This window comes from Ixodes scapularis, unplaced genomic scaffold, assembly GCF_016920785.2.
Source record: "Ixodes scapularis isolate PalLabHiFi unplaced genomic scaffold, ASM1692078v2 PGA_scaffold2__306_contigs__length_199485367, whole genome shotgun sequence".
In the NCBI taxonomy this organism is placed as follows: domain Eukaryota; kingdom Metazoa; phylum Arthropoda; class Arachnida; order Ixodida; family Ixodidae; genus Ixodes; species Ixodes scapularis.
Window position 1 is genome coordinate 51,745,758 of NW_024609857.1, and position 17,638 is coordinate 51,763,395.

General features: G+C 46.8%; 1 protein-coding gene and 1 long non-coding RNA gene across 2 annotated transcripts in view; both read left to right on the plus strand.

Annotated features, from left to right (window-relative positions):
• LOC115320258 (indolethylamine N-methyltransferase) overlaps positions 1-16,915 on the plus strand; it is a 32,814-nt gene extending 15,899 nt beyond the window's left edge. Inside the window, exon 4 of the mRNA XM_040216877.1 lies at positions 16,483-16,915. Within this exon, the coding sequence (XP_040072811.1) occupies positions 16,483-16,915 (433 nt within the window). The remainder of the gene's footprint in view (positions 1-16,482) is intronic.
• On the plus strand, positions 2,648-6,180 carry LOC121047771. Its single transcript, XR_005798675.2, has 3 exons — positions 2,648-3,069; positions 3,695-3,837; positions 5,244-6,180. It is a non-coding gene; the product is annotated as an uncharacterized LOC121047771 (long non-coding RNA).
• Positions 16,916-17,638: the final 723 nt, after the last annotated feature.

Consider the following 17,638-nt stretch of genomic DNA (forward strand, 5'->3'; position numbering starts at 1 on the left):
GAGGAACTGGACTCAGCCTGGGACAGCGTTCCGCCAGTACGGCCTCCAAGCGCTGAACCCCCCCAACCACGAGTAAGTGTCAGCGAGTGGTTCGACTGGGTACTCATCACTGAGATGGTGACTTACTTATGCACTACTTCTAGTTGTCTTTTCCCTTTCCTTTCCTCTTCTTTTGTAAATATATTCCTTTATTCTCATTCTCCACTGACCTTCTCGTCTCTAATGACTCCGCGTACCTCCTCCCGCGTGACAGGGACCCCCTATTATAAAACTCTCTATAACTGTCGTGCTGCTTCAGCTACCGGATGGGCTAAAAGCGAGCTTCACCTACCAGCGTCATGCCTGTGACCGGGGAATGGACCGTCAAGTTCGCAGGTAATTCCATTGGCGAATATGATAGCCTGGTATTTGAGGGCGTGCACTCTCTTGTGACCAGAGAAGTAAATCTTCTGATTCAGAGACGGTCGGCAGATGGGTCTTGCTGTGCCGTTCCAACTGGTGTTACCCTCCCTAATATTTGAACCGCAAGCCACGATAAAGTGTCGTTTCAGCGCAAATGTTTTGCGTTTTAATAATTTTTCACTGTTAAGAAGTTCGCTCGTTGTCCACAATGGCGCTGCACGCGAAAAAGGCGAGCGTGCCGCGTTGCGTCGTCACAAACCCTATACCTATAAGTACGCTGCGTGAGGTGTCGTTGCGTTAGGTACCCCAAAGCGTTAGGTACCCCAAAGCGTTGGGTTCACCAAAGCCGTTGGGGTCCCCTATTCTAAAACTCTCTGTTCCCATTGAAACTTCCAGAAAATCACTTATAAACTTTGAATTAGGTATCGGATCGGGCTGAAACTTTGGCATCTGGTTCAGACCTCCAGCGCTACCTGTGGGCGGAGAATGAGCGTTCGGCGATGCGTAGTTTATTTTTGCAGTGAAAGGAGGAGGAGGAATAAACTTAAAAAAACAAACACAAAAAACACTGTATTTTTTTTTTTTTTTGCATTCTGCACTTTTATTTTTTGTCGGAGCGCATACAAGGCTACACTTCAATAGGACCAATTAAGCAATGGGAACGTGTAACGCCACAGCGTTTGTCATGTTTCTGCGCGTGCGCTTTCATCGGCCTAAACCAACCAAGTGCTTTTAGTAGATGCGTGCACGTGTTTGTGTGTCTCTTAGTCTGTGACTGCGCTCTTACTTACGGCGAAACGACGTATAAAAAATAAGGCTTCAGCTAATATAAAAGTGTGAAGCCCTCACTGTGCATAACAAGCTGATAACCCGAAACACGTTATTCCGCATAGCTGGAAGACAAACACATGACCATGGACTCGCTTTCAACGTGTGCTCTTGTTCTTTCTCGTACTATTGAGTTTGTTCAGCTATAGACCGACACGCTGTTTACAAACAAGCCCGCGTTTGCCCACACCACGTGTGGGCACTGCGCGTGCGCAGAAACCAGATTCGCGTCAAGTGACACGTTTGCCTATGAGCAGTGCTGTCGACAGCGCCACCGCAGCTGCGTGACGTCAGGGCCGCGTGTTGGTCTATATGTATATTTCGATTTGGCTGCAGCTATCTTAAGAATCTCAATGCAGCTCTCCTCGGCTTCTTCGATACATTTTAACACAAAATGAATTTTATCAGCCGAATTCGACGAAAAAACCATCATGAAGAACCGTTACGAAGGACTGCGGCATCATGTAACATCATGACGTTAAATAACGCCAGTATGTCCCGTGACAGCCGGATGTTTTTTCTTTTTTGCTCATGATTGTGGCCAATGTTACGAGATTAGCTGCGTTGCGGAACTGCCCATAAAGGGACGCTGCTTGCAGAAGCAGTACCCCCCTCTGCCCCACGGCTCGACGGCCATCATTTGACACGCCACTGTTTTAGGGAACGACTGCTATGGTAACTGCAGTGTATTCTATGGAACACACATGTTTCGAGGCACATCGTCTAGGTGGCGTTTCACCGATGATGAAGATGATGAAATACGTTTATTGCTTCTATATTTAAAGCGCAGGCGATTGCTTCACGGCATGGACTCGGATTTTATGTCTTGCCGAAAGAAAGCAGCCTTCGAAAATAGTGAGTAAGAAAGGCAAACAGAACCGGACAAAGCACCAATCAACTATATCCGTCGGATTACTCGCCGTTTTTCGATTTGTTTCAAAAATTTTTTCATTATTTATATCCACCCCACTGCACGTTATCTAAAGAGGGTAAGATACAGTGCACGAGACATAGTAGGGCGTGCCGAAGTGTTCCGTACGTTGCAAACACTCTGAGCCCTCGCTCCGCAGCGGTCTATCTCAATCGGGCACTGCTTTGCGGCGGACGTTTTAATGCTTTAGCATTAGACCGCACGTTTCCATGAAAACCCGCCGGTGTCAGTCCGTGCGTCCGTTTGTCAGCGCCTTGCATGATGTCGTGAAGAGACGAGGAGGTATCGCGTCGGCGCAAGTCGGCGGCTGGAAGATAGGGAGAGGGTGACGCGGTGCTGACGTCAGCGCTTCGGACTAATACGGAGGGAAAGCCGTCTGCTCTTTCGCGCAGGCCGGTGGCGTGACGTCACCTCGCCGCGCTCTGATTGGAGGATGGCTCCGGGCGAGAGCTGGCGGGAGCTCGGGGGTAAACAAAGCGGTGTCGTCTTTTCTCCGCAGCCATTGCGGAAGGCCGTTTCTGTGGCTCGCGGAAATCCACTGCTAGTGCTTGAACGAAGACGCGGCATACGGAAAAAAGAGACCGGAAATACCTCGAAATGTACGTTACTTCGTTTGACGCGAAAGAATTTACCCTGGGAGCATACGAAGCACCAATATGCGTCCCGGTCTTCGGCGGTGAGATGTTGATGTGAGCCCCCCGAATGTCAGCTCGGTGATGTGCGACGCGAGTGAGCCTTTCTACTTTTTGGCGGAGACCCCATTTCGCCAGCAAGTGTCTCGGTGTCTCCGTGAAGCACCGAAGTGTAGCTACAGCCCTCTTCGGCGAGCTGAACGGGCAGCCGAGCTTTCGAAGGCCGATCTCCCGCAGCGCTGGAACCCGGAGAACCGCGCCATGGCGCTCGCTGAGGTGAGTTACGTCGTTTCTGTACAGTTCGCATCATTCACAAACAGTTGCACGTGAAAGGAGTATAGCAAAGTAAAACGGAATGTTACGAAAAAGCAGCGGATTAGGCGATCGGTGTGGTACGACCGAGCCGAGTGCGCAGTTGTCTCTCTTAGTCTGTCCCCCCATCGACAGATTGTATGCCACTTGTCCAAACAGATAGTGTGGTAGGATATCTGTATGTGGGTCATAAACTTCGCAGTCACGACTCAGTGTTCGATGGTAGCCTATTTTAGCAGTGATAGCGCCGTGTCTAAGTGACATCCGATGTCACTTCATGCCAGTGGCGTAGCCAGGGAGGGGATGTTCAGTACCTCGCACCCGAAATCCCCCCCGGCCCCAAGAAAACCTGGCTACGCCAATGCTTCACGCACGCGATAAAGCGCCGTCCTAGGGTGTTAAACTCAAGACGAACTGTTCTTCTGACGCGTGTTCCATCAGTCGCTCGCTGCTGATTTGTTTCACCATAAAGTGCCAGTGAGGCAAACGCTGCGGGGGCGAGTAGCATGTTTTCGTACCTGCCTACTAGTTTTCTGAGGTCCGTTAACCTGCAAATGCTTGTGTTCCCCCTACCCTATCATTCCAACAGAATCCACCGGCTGCCGGGCTACTGAAAGGGCCCTCTGCTCGGAGGACATGCTGAGGGCCCTGTATAATGCCCTCGGCGCCTGTGCGACTTCCGGGGGTCTGCGTTTCACGACCCCGTTACCAGCTGGGAAGTTCTCCATGGAGGTAAGATTATGAAAAAAACCACTCTATGCACTCAGCGGTAGCTTTCAGAAGTTGTGGAAGCCAAATACAGATGCTGATGTCTTTAGTAAAAACAAAATCAAATTATTACTTTCTTTATGACTTATGCATCTCTATTTTGCAAGCCACATATGGCAGGAAAGTGTCACGTGATCTCAACCTGGTTTCTCAAGGCACTGAAAAGCTACCTGTTGCAGACCACTGTACCATTGTCATTTATTATATGTTATTCCCTGGCACTGGGGGATTGGTGGCCGAGGGGGCTTGCACGCACCAGCTCGGAGAATGTGGAGTGAAAGCTCGCGCTGCAGAACCCAGAATCGTGTGTTCAATCCCCACATTTGCCCGTTTCGATCTGGATGAGCGCTGTATTGGCGTGCGGTCGTGTGTCACTGCTACGTGATGCACGTTAAGGGCCCCAGGCTAGCGGTCATCTACAGCTGGGAGACCCATCGCCCGTTGAGGCAGATCAAGTTCGAGACTGTATAAACATACACACAACCCGATTCCTTGGCTCGCTGCTGGTATTGCTGTGCTGATGTTTGGACGTTTTTTTCTTGGTCGTTGAAATGACTACTGTGATGCTTGGGTGAAATAACCTGGTCAATTACCTCCTCGGCTGTAGAGTGTTGTTCACGTGTTACTCTCTCTTCTCCTCTGGTTAATGTAGCTCAGATAACAGTCATGCAGTTAGCCCGTTTCAAGGTCTCTCGACGCCACATCCTCACATATCTGGCCAATCGTCCTGCTTTCGCGCAAAACTCGCACACCTTGTCTTCTTTGATACTCCCGAATGCGCCTCGGTCGCCCACTCCGCCGCTATGTTCAGTCCCGTGCCCACTGTTTTATGACAACCTCCTTGACATGACAAATCTAGCTTCTGCATTCAACCACCAATACGGGTTAGTGTTCAATTTGTAAACTTAATGTTTCAAAGTAACAGTACAAGCTTCCTCCAGCATCTACCAGCAACCAAGCAATGACAAAAACCAAAGCTTTAACTTCCAAGACTAACAACCCAGGAGTATGAGGACACGCTGGCCAACCCTGCTGAGGACAAGCCAGGAGTGGGACAAGCATGTAATCTCAGTATATGGAGAGGTGTCCTCGAAGTTCCCAGCTTTAAAATTGTGGTAGTGTTTGAGTTGGTTTAAGTTCAAGGAGTCTCAAAAGAGCAAATAATACAATGCTATTTATTTTGATTTGCATCCCTTGGATGTTGGCAGGTATTCGGTTTGAAGGGAATGGAATAGACATGTCCATTTATGCATTCTGCTGCTTAAAAAATAGGGTTTCACTGATTTTCAGTTGCTAATGGCATGGGAGGACAAATACGCTGCTCAAGAGTGTAACCTGATCGTTTGACTACTGGGACGACTCTTTTACAGGGGACGACATCCTGTCCAGCACCAGCTTCACCATCTGGGACCAAGTGCACGAGGGGTCGCACTGCAAGGAGATGAAAGGAGGGCACTGCGACCTTGAGGTCAAGCTTGTACATCTACCATTACAGTCCTGAATGGATGCCAATTGGTACTGATGACGTTATGAAGGTGAAACGTCCCTGGATCTAAAGGGAAAATTTGATTGAAGGCAAGCTGAAGTTGTTTCTGACTTTATCCTCTTACGACTTGAAAGTAATCTGCCTACTTCATGAATACTTGATTTCAAGCTTGCAGATTGAAATAATATTTTATTGAATCATATCCATTCTTAAACCTGTTTGAGATTGTATTGGTTCGTATTCACAGTATATTTATTTTTCATTTCAGCAAGGAATAATTTAGAGACAGATGTTGGTGTTCAGGCGTGATGCTTTTATTTTTGTAACATGCAAGAGGGCAAAAAATTAGATTCGGCTTTGTAAACTGATTTTTTTATGTATTTTTCCAAACAGCATAGCAAAGAATAATATAAGGGCTACAGCTGCGTGAGTTGCTACACCTGGCATCTCATTTGTTTTATAGCGTGTACAGGTGAGACACTATACTCCGTTTCTCGGTAACTTGGCAAACATTGCGACCCAATAAGAGCATCGGAGCCAGGCACGTGACAATACTCCACGGTCGAGTCCTCGTTATTGCCACAGCAAGAGCGCCATCTGCGACAAAACCTAGTTCTAGGCTTTGTTTCTTCTTCTTCTTTTAGTAGTGTTGCCGTCGGATTCTTCGGACCGCAACACTACACGACACTGAAGAAAGACGAAGACATTTGTTACTTACTAGCGACACTTAATATAGATCAACACTTTTCTGAGAAAAACATGGCCTGTGATCGAAGTTCAAGCAATTGTAGCCGTGAATCGACCACTTCCGCTCAAAACATCGCCCTAGCATTCGCACCCGCCACAGATTCATGGGCAAATTGAGCATGTGGCTGTAAGACGACAGCCGGTTCTGGCGGGTGGTTCTTGCATTTGGCGCGGTGACACGAACGCTCCTGTGACATGCGTCCATGTGCCTCGCTCCGACATTCTTACTGGGTCGCAGGAGCCGTAGCCTCCACAGTTCACCAAGCTATCGTGAAACAAAATGTAGACTAAATTGCCTGCATGCTAATGAAAGTAGCCTTGCCAGCATCATGTATTATGTATGAAATAGCGTATACTTCGAGAAAACAAATAAAGCCATTCAACCTTTCCACTGATTGTGTTTGTTATTTAGTAAAACTTGGTTCAGTGAACTTTACATTTCAGCATTAGCATGGACACAACAGGTAAGGTCAATCACAAGTGCTTTAGAGCAGTCCGAACAGTTTCCAAGTGGCTCATGCACAGCAGCTGACATGGTGTTACTCCCATGAAAGAGACGAGACCTCCTTGACGAATCTATTTCAGCCGCAAGGCACACCAAACTGAATATTGGCGTTTCTAGGAAATTGGAATCAACCAAACAATTCCATGGAAAGGTACACCAAAACAGCATTGGTGTGAGGGTGAGCCCTATCTGCAGCGACAATACTGAAGCCTCGCATGCCACCATCACTAACACATGCGAGTAGTCACTCAGCACCTGGCATGCTTGGGCATTGATGAAACAAGGAAAGATTATCAATGAGTGGACTAGGAATGTAGATCCAAATGGGAATGTCTTCACAATCGCTGTATGACCACCATCTGTTGGTGCGTTTCTGGATGTCAACAGCCCATCTGGGACCTAGAAATGACAAATGATGTTAGAAAGTTTGTCACTTATACACTGGCTTTTGCTTGACCCAGTCTGCTGAGCCAACAAAAATATGTACATATTAGTCATTGTTTACTCCCGTGTCAATTCCATGGGGCGCTCGTTAGCTAGGCTTGGATAGTGCGCGATCTCCGAATTTTTATCTTGGTATGGGAACGAAAAAAGAGACAAGTGACACGCAAAAACACGTCAGACACTGACAGCGTCGATGTGGTTCCAAGATACACTGCGCAACACATTTCGCAGAAAGGCGGCATCGGTACTTCGTCGGCAATTCACTCATACTGGCTAATGTGAAACGGCAAATTTGTACTGTCCGAGTTGGTTCACTGTATTACACGTAACAGCCATTAGACTGCAACTACTATACCAAATACGATGTATGACTATACTGCGTCTCACCTAAGTGCGAACGAAGCGAAAATTACAAACGCGAGAACCTGATCAGCGCTTGCACTGCAAGATCGCACATGCATGGCAGCTATGATCAAAGCTCGGGATTCGCCCATGTAGATTTAACTTCGACCGCATTTAAAATGAAACGGAACATAGCTTATACGGCCTCCGTGCAGCTTCGAGTCGAAATGACGAGTATATATTCCTAAATATCACCTGCGAAGATAGGCTTCGGAGGATCGCGAAAACGCTACATTCTCGGCCGTTTTTCGATTAATAGCACCTATCGACTCCGCCACACAAGATTTATAAAGACCTGCTAGAAGGCAAAATCCGTCGTGTTCGTAAAGGAAGAACAAGATAAAAGGCAACTTACCGGTACAATCGGGCGGCGGTCTCGTAGTGACCGGCGCAACCGGCGTTTCAATCGCGAGGCTAGGCAAGCGCCTTCTTTTGATGCTCTTCGTCGTCTTCATCTTGGAATCTTCGAAATGCCTCTAGCAGACGACGGAGGAATCGTAAGGGGCACGAAGCTGGTCGATCTTGTGGACTCGGCAAATTTTAACCGGGCTACAATAAATAAAAGACTCGCGGTCGCCGCTACAACACGGCCGCCATGGCCGACGCCGATGTTTGTTTACCCCCCGGCCTCCCCCGACATGTGCGAGGGCGGAGCTTAGTCGGAATCGTCATCAACCTCCTCTCCCGCCTTCGCGCCTCCTTTCTCATGCGCAGAAGACGAAAATGAGCCCACTTGCGAGGCGTATACGAGCGTCGCACAGCTGACGCGGAGCCAGACGCGAGCAGGCGGCGCGCCGCTTTCGAATGCGGCTTGGCTCAGTGTCCGCCCCCGCGATGCATGGGGTTCTTTCCACGAGTGATATGGCTGACCTTATCTAAGAGCGACGACGGAACAAAAGCTCTAGGCCACGCGTCGGAGACATCACGCCGAAACAGAGCCAATGCGATGGAAGCGTGCAGCGGAAAGCCGAAGAGAAAAGGCATAATTAAACGGCAGAAACGCGGCCGATAAACGAATGACAAAAGGTTTAAACGAATGGAAAGGTGTGAAAAGGGGTAAAAAAGAAACAATGCTAATGCATTTTCATCGGATCAATGTCATTGATCGTCAAACAATTTTTAATACACCTTTTGCTAAATGTATTTGGGTGGTTATAACTGTTATGTGACGATACTGTGAAGCACAACTGTGCTTCACAATATCGGGACAGTCACTAAAAAACCAGCGATTCCCGATATGCTTAGCTTGAAGTGAAACTAACTTTTTTTTTTTTCAAAAGCGGTCTATAGTTCTTTTTTTTTTTTTTTTTTTTGTACAAAACGGGCAAACACTGCGTGGTGAAATTTAAAGTGCAAAACCTACCGCCGGAAAGGCTCTAAAGGAATCTCACCCGCATTGTGGTGCTCTATTTTGCCACAATTTGATTTTGGCTGGCGTTACTGATTCGTTCTGCATTACCGCCAAACGAGACCGCAGAAAAAAAGCTTTTACCGTCGGGCAACTGTTAAGCAGGGGACACATGAGCGATGAAAACCGACGTCGCGCTGCAGTATCCATAATAACTGGTGCTGGCGTCCCTACGTTACGTCCTCGCGGCACCACGGCGCTCGGATCTGGGGCCCTAATCTGAACACTTGATGAAAAAGCCGGCGAGAAATTCGACGAATAGGATTGACTAGTGGCAACACTGATCTCTATGACAATTTGCTAGATCGCGTTTGACCGGCTCCGCCCATGGACGGGAACAAGGCCACGGTGGGCCATCTTTTTGGTAGAGTTATATTAATTCTAGTATCATAGTAATATGGCGGACGGCGCTGTGGCGGCAGGATGTCATAAAAATAGCCGTGGGTCTAGTACACGGTACCGTGGGTGATAATTTGTGCTTGATTGAAGTTGTTCGATGAAGCAGATTCTTGAAACCCCGCATGAACGGTAGCCCCATTTTTGAGGACCCGGCGAAAGTTTTACGAAAGCGCAGCACCATTCAACAATTCAACCATGTTCCATTTAACCAGATGTTCACTTGTTTCTAAGTTCCTTGAGTCGTCCAAGCAGCCGGAGTGGCTCGAGTAGTGGCGTCGTTGTTTTTTCTGCGGCCGCAGTGGGACCACCGCGTGAACGACTCGGACGTGGCAGCAGACGACGACGTGATTCTAAAGGGAAAAGACAACTGCAACTGCTTTTTTTGTGCTTGCTGACAAACTAAGGCATCATAAACAACACAATGTTATGAAAACAACACGACAGGAAAATCCAAGCCGACACTGATGCGTCCCAAACGATGATGTACGATGATGCAATAATAATAATAATAATAATAATAATAATAATAATAAATCCTTTATTGCAGAGTCTTTTGTACAGTGATATTGATGGCCCGCATAAGCGCACAAGCGCTTGTGTGCCGGACCATGGCAACCCAGCAACGCACTCAAACAGTGCATACATCTCGCTCAAAACAAAAGTAAATGATAGCAGTCACATCTTACCTAAAACAATTTTACACAATGTTAAAATCGTGGTGACTGTTGTAACCTGGTTCAGGTGGCAAATATATTTATTTCGAGGAGCCGAAACTAAACATGTCCGGCCGCCAGGCCATATGGTGCCGAACGCCTGAGCTGCCAGCCACGCGAGCCCGTGCACCTGGCTTGACAGTCCCTTCAATGATGATAGCAGGCTGTCTGCTACATCTCCCCGGTTACGAAGACTGAAAGTGCTCCGGTGCCATGTGTCTTCGTTGAGGGTACCTTGGAATGTGCTCCAAATTACGGTGTGACCCTCCTGGGCTTGCTGGAGTTGGAAATTCCATTGGAAACGCAGTGCGTTCCACCGCTTGACTTCTGCTGACAGGAAACAGGAGGCCTTCGGAAGCGTCGGATGTGACTCTGTTCTTTAGGTGGTCAGCATGCACACGGCGAACTTTGAAGTTCTCAACCAGGACCTCGAAAATCACGCTGCCTACCCTTCCTTGAATCACACCCTTAATCCAGTGCTGTTTTCTCAGAGGGTGCTTGATCCAGACTTTTTGGTGAATTGCGAACGAGCGCAAGTTCAAGTGGCAGATCTGTGGAGACCTGGACGGTTTGGCCGAGGGTTTTACCAAATCAATCACCATCCTATAGTGTCACTGGTTCAAAAGTTCGCATGGGGCCTTCCCAGTGGATATATGACGGGTAATGCGGTATCGCATCAAGAAGTCTTGCAGGCTCTTCCGGCTGTCCTTTCCCTTTGCGCTACGAAGAGCGGTCTTGAACGTCTTCACGAAGTTCTCGGATTGCCCATTTGATTTCGAATGATACGGTGGCGTGAGAAGGTGGTCAATGCCGTTTTGAACCAGAAACGACTCGAATTCGGAACTAATGAACGGAGGTCCATTGTTCATTACCAACTGTTGTGGAAGAACATGGTGCTAAAATATTTCTTTGAAGGCATCCATGGTTGCTGATACTTTCGTAGATGTCATCGGTATGACTTCCGGCCATTTGCTAAAAGCATCAATGACGATGAGGTAGTGCTTTTGGTCCAATTCTGCAAAGTCTGCATGAAGGCGATGCCAAGGTGTTCCTGGATCTTCCCAATGATGCAGAGGGACTTGCGGTCGAGTGTCCGATATTGATGCGCACTGTTCGCACTGTTGAGTTTGTTTTTCGATTTCATGGTTCATTCTTGGCCACCAAACATAAGATCGCGCGAGCAGCTTCATCTGCGTTTGACCAATGTGACCCTCATGAAGCAGATCAAGGATATATGGCCTGAACTTGCTAGGAATTACCGTTCGAGCATTCCACAGACGGCAACCGTCGAGCTCGGCAAGTTCTGCTCTTTGCTTGTGGAACGGTTGAATATTTCGGTCAACGATCTTCGTTGGCCATCCTTCCAAGATGTATGTGCAAACCTGGGAGAGCGTTTTATCCTTGGCTGTCTCCTTGGTAATGTGAGCTGCCCTGATGGGGAGCTTTGCCAGACTTTTGTTGTGGAGTGCGAAGACATCTTCAGACTGCAATTGAATGAAAAACACGCCTTGTGACATCTCTTGGTGAAAGGCTTGATCAGGGCCTTCAGCAAACCGGGACAGGCCATCAGCGTTCCCAAACATTTCGGTTGGAACATACTCGATGGTGTAGGCGTAATTCATTAAAATTAGTGCCCAACGTTGAAGTCTGTTAGCTGAAATGACTAGAATGCCATTGGTTGGTCCAAAAATAGTGGTCAAAGGTCGATGATCTGGGTACAAGACAAACTTGCGTCCCCAGAGATTCTGATGGAACTTACGTACACCAAAGATGATTGCAAGTGTCTCTTTCTCAATTTAAGCATACTTCTGCTCCGTCTTCGTAAGTGTCTTTTAGGCGTGAGCGATGGGGCATTCCCTTCCATTGATTTTATGGTAGATCACTGCTCCAACTCCCTTTGATGGAGGCTCTGCCGCAAGGTAGATCGTCTTGTCAGGGTTGAAGTGGGCAAGAGCTTCGGTTGCTGATAGATGCTGTTTGATCCTGTCAAAAGCGTCCACACAATCAGAGGTCCAGTTCCAGGCATTGTCCTTTCATTGAAGGGCGTTTAATGGCGTGGATATCTCGGCCAAGCTTGGCAGGAACTTACTGTAGTGTTGGATCATCCCCAAAAGAGATCTCAGCTGGCTGACATTTTCGGGCTCAGGCATGTTGAGGATAGCAGAAATCTTCTTAGGGGACGGACTGAACCCTTCACCATGAACCACTTGTCCGAGGTATTCTACTTGCTCTTGAAGAAAGCTGCACTTGCTTTTTTTTCAGAGTGAACCCGTATTCTTTGAGGCGCTCGAGGACTCGGGTCAGATTCCGAAGATGATCGGAAGTGTCCTTCCCGGTTACAATGATGTCGTCTAGATAACAAGTCACGCTATCAAGACCTGCAGTGACCTGGTTCATCGTTCGTTGGAACACGGCTGGTCGCCGACGGAATTCCAAAAGGCATTCGATGGAATCGAAACAGTCCTTTATGGGTGTTAATTACAAGGGCTTGCTTGGCTTCGTCGTCTAGTTCCATCTGAAGGTACGCTTCGGAGAGATCCAACATCGTGAATCGATTGCCTCCGTTGAGCTTGGCAAACAGTTCTTCAGGTCGCGGTAGAGGATACTGAGCGATGTCCAGTTGAGGATTTACGGTGACGCTGAAGTCTCCACACACGCGGGCTGAACCGTCAGCTTTGGGGACTACCACGATTGGCGTTGCCCATCTGGATACTTCAACTGGTGAAATAACCTTGTTGTTGATCTGTTTCTGCAGATCCTATTCTACCGCTGCACGTGTCGCAAACGGAATAGGTCTCGGCTTGAAGAAGCGTGGTGTTGCATCAGGCTTGAACTGTAGCTGAACCTTCAGCTTTGTGCAGCAGCCAAGACTGTCGGTGAACACGCGCGAGAATCGCGTGAGCATTGATTCCAGCTTGGCGCGTGTAGTCAGTTCAACGGATCTAACAAACAATCGGTTCAGATCGATCTTGAGCGCATCAATCCATGTTCTTTCAAGCAAGTCGGTATGTCTCTCCTCTGTCACCACGGCTTCCAACGCAGAGGTCTGTTGGCCTAGTGTGACGTTAAGAACGCACTGTCCCTTGAGAGGAATTGCTTGGTTGTTGAAACAACACAGGTTGCACTCACTTTCCTTGAGTGGCGGGCATCCGAGCTTCTCCCAGGTGTCAATGTTCAGTAGTGTCAGCTTGGAACCGGTGTCCACTTGCAGATTAACGGGGATTCCTTGGACGGAAACAGGTGACACATTCGCCGTCTCTATCACGAGTAGCGAAAACGTTCGTGACGGTTTTGACGTCCCGTTTCCGGTTTTCTCATTGTTTTTCCTAAATGTATGACTGGTGTTATTCCTAAAGGTATGCAGGTAGCTAAGGTCTGTCTTGTACAAGTCCGGAGACAAAAATAATATGTCCAACTACAGACCGATCTCAATACTGCCTGTTTTTTTCAAGGGTTTAGAGAAAGTTATTCATGTTAGGCTAAATAATTTTTGTGAAAAAAATATGCTACTTACAGATTCTCAGTATGGTTTACGGAAAGGTCGTTCTACTGAACTGGCTCTTTTGCAGCAAAAAGAAATTATCTTAAACAATATTAAAAATAAGTGTCTAACTTTAGGAATATTTATTGATTTTTCTAAAGCCTTTGACCGGCTGAGTCATAAAGTTCTGTTAGAAAAACTATACTCTTATGGAATTCGAGGACATTCCCTGGCTCTTATAGAAAGCTACTTGAGTTTCCGGCATCAAGCTGTTGAAATAAACGGATATTCCTCAATGCTGAAAGCAGTTCGGACAGGAGTACCCCAAGGAAGTGTCTTGGGGCCATTGCTGTTTAACCTATTTATAAATGATATATTTACTATCACAAGAAAAGCTTCATTTGTCATTTATGCGGATGATACCAGTATATTTTTTTTAAGAAAAGACATTAATAGTTTAATTACCAATGCAAATATATGTCTTGAAAGACTTAGTTGGTGGACTGTCTCCAATTCTCTGAAAATTAATGAAAGTAAAACAAATGCAATTATCTTCAAACCGAAAGGTACAGTGTGTAAGGCCACCACAAAATAATGATGAATTCCTCGGAGGTTAAGTTTGTAACTACTGTTAAAACATTAGGCGTGATTTTTCACGAACATATGTTATGGGACTCGCATGTTCAAAATCTTACTATGAAACTTTCAAGCATCATAGGCATTCTATATAAGAATCACTTTATATTACCATCTCGAGTAAAGCTTTTAATTTTCAATGCAACATTTAATCCTCGTATATCATACTGTCATCTAGTTTGGGGAACTACGACAAGTACTAACGTTAATAAATTGTTTTTGCTGCAGAAAAAAAGCAATTCGCATCGTAACTAATGAGTCTTATTGCGCACATACTGAACCTCTTTTTTCTAAACATAAAGTAATGAAAATCAAAGAATATTTTAAATATAAGCTAGCAACTATGTACATGACATCACTTAAATTTCCAAATCATCCATTACGGCGAATTTCCAAATTGACTAGGAAAAATATTGCATACGATATGCGCAGCGCCGGAACCTTCAGAGTACCACGTCCAAGAACTAATTGCGGTCTACAGACGATCCAAAAGTATTGAATTTTTTCAAAGAAAAAGGCGTCTTCATTGAAGATGTAAACAAGAATAGATTGCGTGAAATATTATTTTCCTAATAACATATTTTTCGCAGTGGTGCATAAATGTTCTTGTTTTTGTTGTTTCAAATGATGCAATTGTATTCCGCTGTCCGATCTACCTGTAGGGGGCAGGGGCTTCGTCAAGCTGCATTTCTGTAGCTTTTTCTCCTGCCTCCATCGCCCATTTTGTATTATGGGAGTAAATAAAATAAATTGAATTGAATTGAATTGTTTGTTGCGGTCGCTGGAGTGCCACATCTTTGCAATATGGTCTTGCTTGCCGCAGCTGTTGGAGGATTCATTCCGATATCGACAAGTAGACTCTACGTGGTTGCTGTTGCGACACCGGAAACACTTGGCTGGGGTAGAAGCAGGGTGCTTTACTTTGTAGACGTGCAGCGCATTTTGGTCAGGACGATTCTATTGGAGGGACTCCGTTTCAGCCCTGAGATAAGATTCGCCCAGCCGCAGTGCAGTGTCTAGCGTTAAGTCCTTCTCCATTACCAAACGTGCCCGGATGCGGGAATCGTGAAGGCCAACAATGAATGCCGTCAAGAGTAAACAGTTCCTGGCGTTGGTCTCCGTCTCATATTCGCAAGTTGCAATAATGGACCGTAATCTTGCGAGGAATGTCTTTACGTTCTCCGATTCCTCTTGACGCGCCGAAAATAGCTTGGCTCGCTCGAACTCCTTGAAACTCCTCGGAGCTAAGTGAACCTGGAGTCGTGTAACGAGGTCATGATACGTCAGCTCAGAGAAATTCTGAGGCTGAACCAGGGTGTACAGCAGCTGAAACGTCGTCGATCCAAGTGAAGCTATCAATAAATTTTTCTTGTCGACGTCGGCGATTATATTCGCGACGTCCAAGCAAGCTTGAAATCTTATCTGATAGAGCTTCCACTCCTCCTTGTCGGAGTCGAACGTCCCAGGGCCATGGAAGTGGTGGGTGCTGCTGTCTCCCACTTCTCGGCCGTTGGAGCTGCCGCTGGCCATCAAGGGTTCTTGGTTTTCGTCGCCAATGTTGTGACCTGGTTCAGGTGGCAAATATATTTATTTCGAGGAGCCAAAACTATGCATGTCCGGCCGCCAGGACATAGGGTGCCGAACGCCCGAGCTGCCAGCCACACGAGCCCGTGCACCAGGCTTGATGGTCCCTTCGATGGTGATAGCAGGCTGCCTGCTACAGTGACGAGTCCGCTGGGAAAATAGATGATACAAGAGAATTGATAACGTTTATAATTCAAACCGACAACACCATTCCTTACGTTTCTGTTTTGCTTCTTTTAAAGATGGCAAGTCGCATAAATCTTGAGGAAGTTTATTAAAGTAGAAGGGAACATCGTATTTTGTTAGACGTCGTCCGTAATTTGTGTATACCATAGGAATAGAAAAAGGTTTCCGAATGTCTTAGGGTCTTTTGTCTGCTGACTCTGTGCTTGTAATTATAATAATAATAATATTTTATTAGGACAAAATTCCCTTAATTCCTCAACTTGCAATATTTGGAGGGAGGCCAATTTTTCTGCTTTAACAAGGTTTTCATATTTCGAACCATAGGCAATGCTAGTTGCAATTTTATAAATTAGTTTATTTAATTTTGTTTTCGGTGGGAAGAACAGGAGCTATACACAGTGATTCCATACCGCAAGAGAGAGCAACCGAGCGCTTCGTAAAACCGAGCGCTTCGTATGTACGCGCACTGCAGCCCTAGGCAGCCGGAGAACCGTAAAGCGATGACAAAAAGTGGCATGGTGGCGGTACCGCTTCCGGAGTGGGCGTACCTGCGCAGTTTACCCATAAAGATCGGCCTATTTATTTATATATATATATTTTTTTTTTTTTTTTTTTTAGTGACGTAAAGAAGCGAGCTTCCGAACTCGTGGAACGGACTCGGCAGGCCATCCGCAAGGTGATTCCTTGCGACGTCCTGGAACCAGGAGTGCTTCCCGATGAGCATCTGGAGACCTTCGACGCAGTCCTTTCCTGCAACTGCCTGGAGTCTGCAACGCGAGACCACGCGTCCTTTCGGCGAGTGATGTGCAACGTGGCAGGTCTGGTGAAGCCTGGCGGTCTGCTCATCCTGGCCGGTGTGGGGGGCCAGGAAAACTACCCTGTGGGCAACGAAGTGTTCCCCATGGCAGACGTCAACGAAGATGTAATCAAGAAAGCACTGGCGGACGCCGGCTTAAACGTGGAAGTGTACCAGACTGAAATGTACGACGGCCCCGACAGGGATGCTGTTGGCCGGAGATTCGCCTTTGTTATTGCAGCTCGCAAGGCGTAATTAAAGTTGAGGCGCCTGCCCGGTCGCAGAGTCTTCCCTAGAACCATTTGTAGTGTCCTCCTCCTCCTCCCCCCACCCCCCCGCCTAACCACACTACACAACGCCGAACGCTCAGTCTCTGCCCGAAGGTAAAGCGCTAGCGGTCCGGACCGGGTAGAAAACTTTAAGAATTTACCGTTCCCTTATTCAAAGGTTGAAGTGATTTTTCTGAAAATTTTTATGGGAAAATAACGGCCTACGAAGCCCAAGAATTCATGCAGATGTATGGCGTCAGTTATCAAGTACGCGCCGCATTTTCTAAAAGAAAGAAAAAAATTACTTATGACCTTTGAATAAGAAAACGGTTAGTCCCAAAACCTTAACAGCACTAATTTTGAGCGAGAATTGAGTGTTCGGAGTTGTTTGGCATATTGTTTTTTTAATAAAAAAACAACAAAAAAACAACTTTTTTTTGGGTGGACACGCTTACAGTTGGGCTTTTTTTAGACTCGAGCTGGAGCGGGCAGTTGCAATTCCGGCTCAAAGCTAAATGTGTGCCTTAGCAGCTGCGACGAAATAAAATAGACCATATGAAATACTATACACCTTGCATATATTGAAAATTGTAGAGACTCTGGAGGAGACAGGTCTTCGCTGCGGATACCATTGCTGAGTAGAGGAGATCGCGCGCACGGTTTTAATCGGAGCTCAGTATGGGAGAGAATACACGTCGGTACCTTTGAC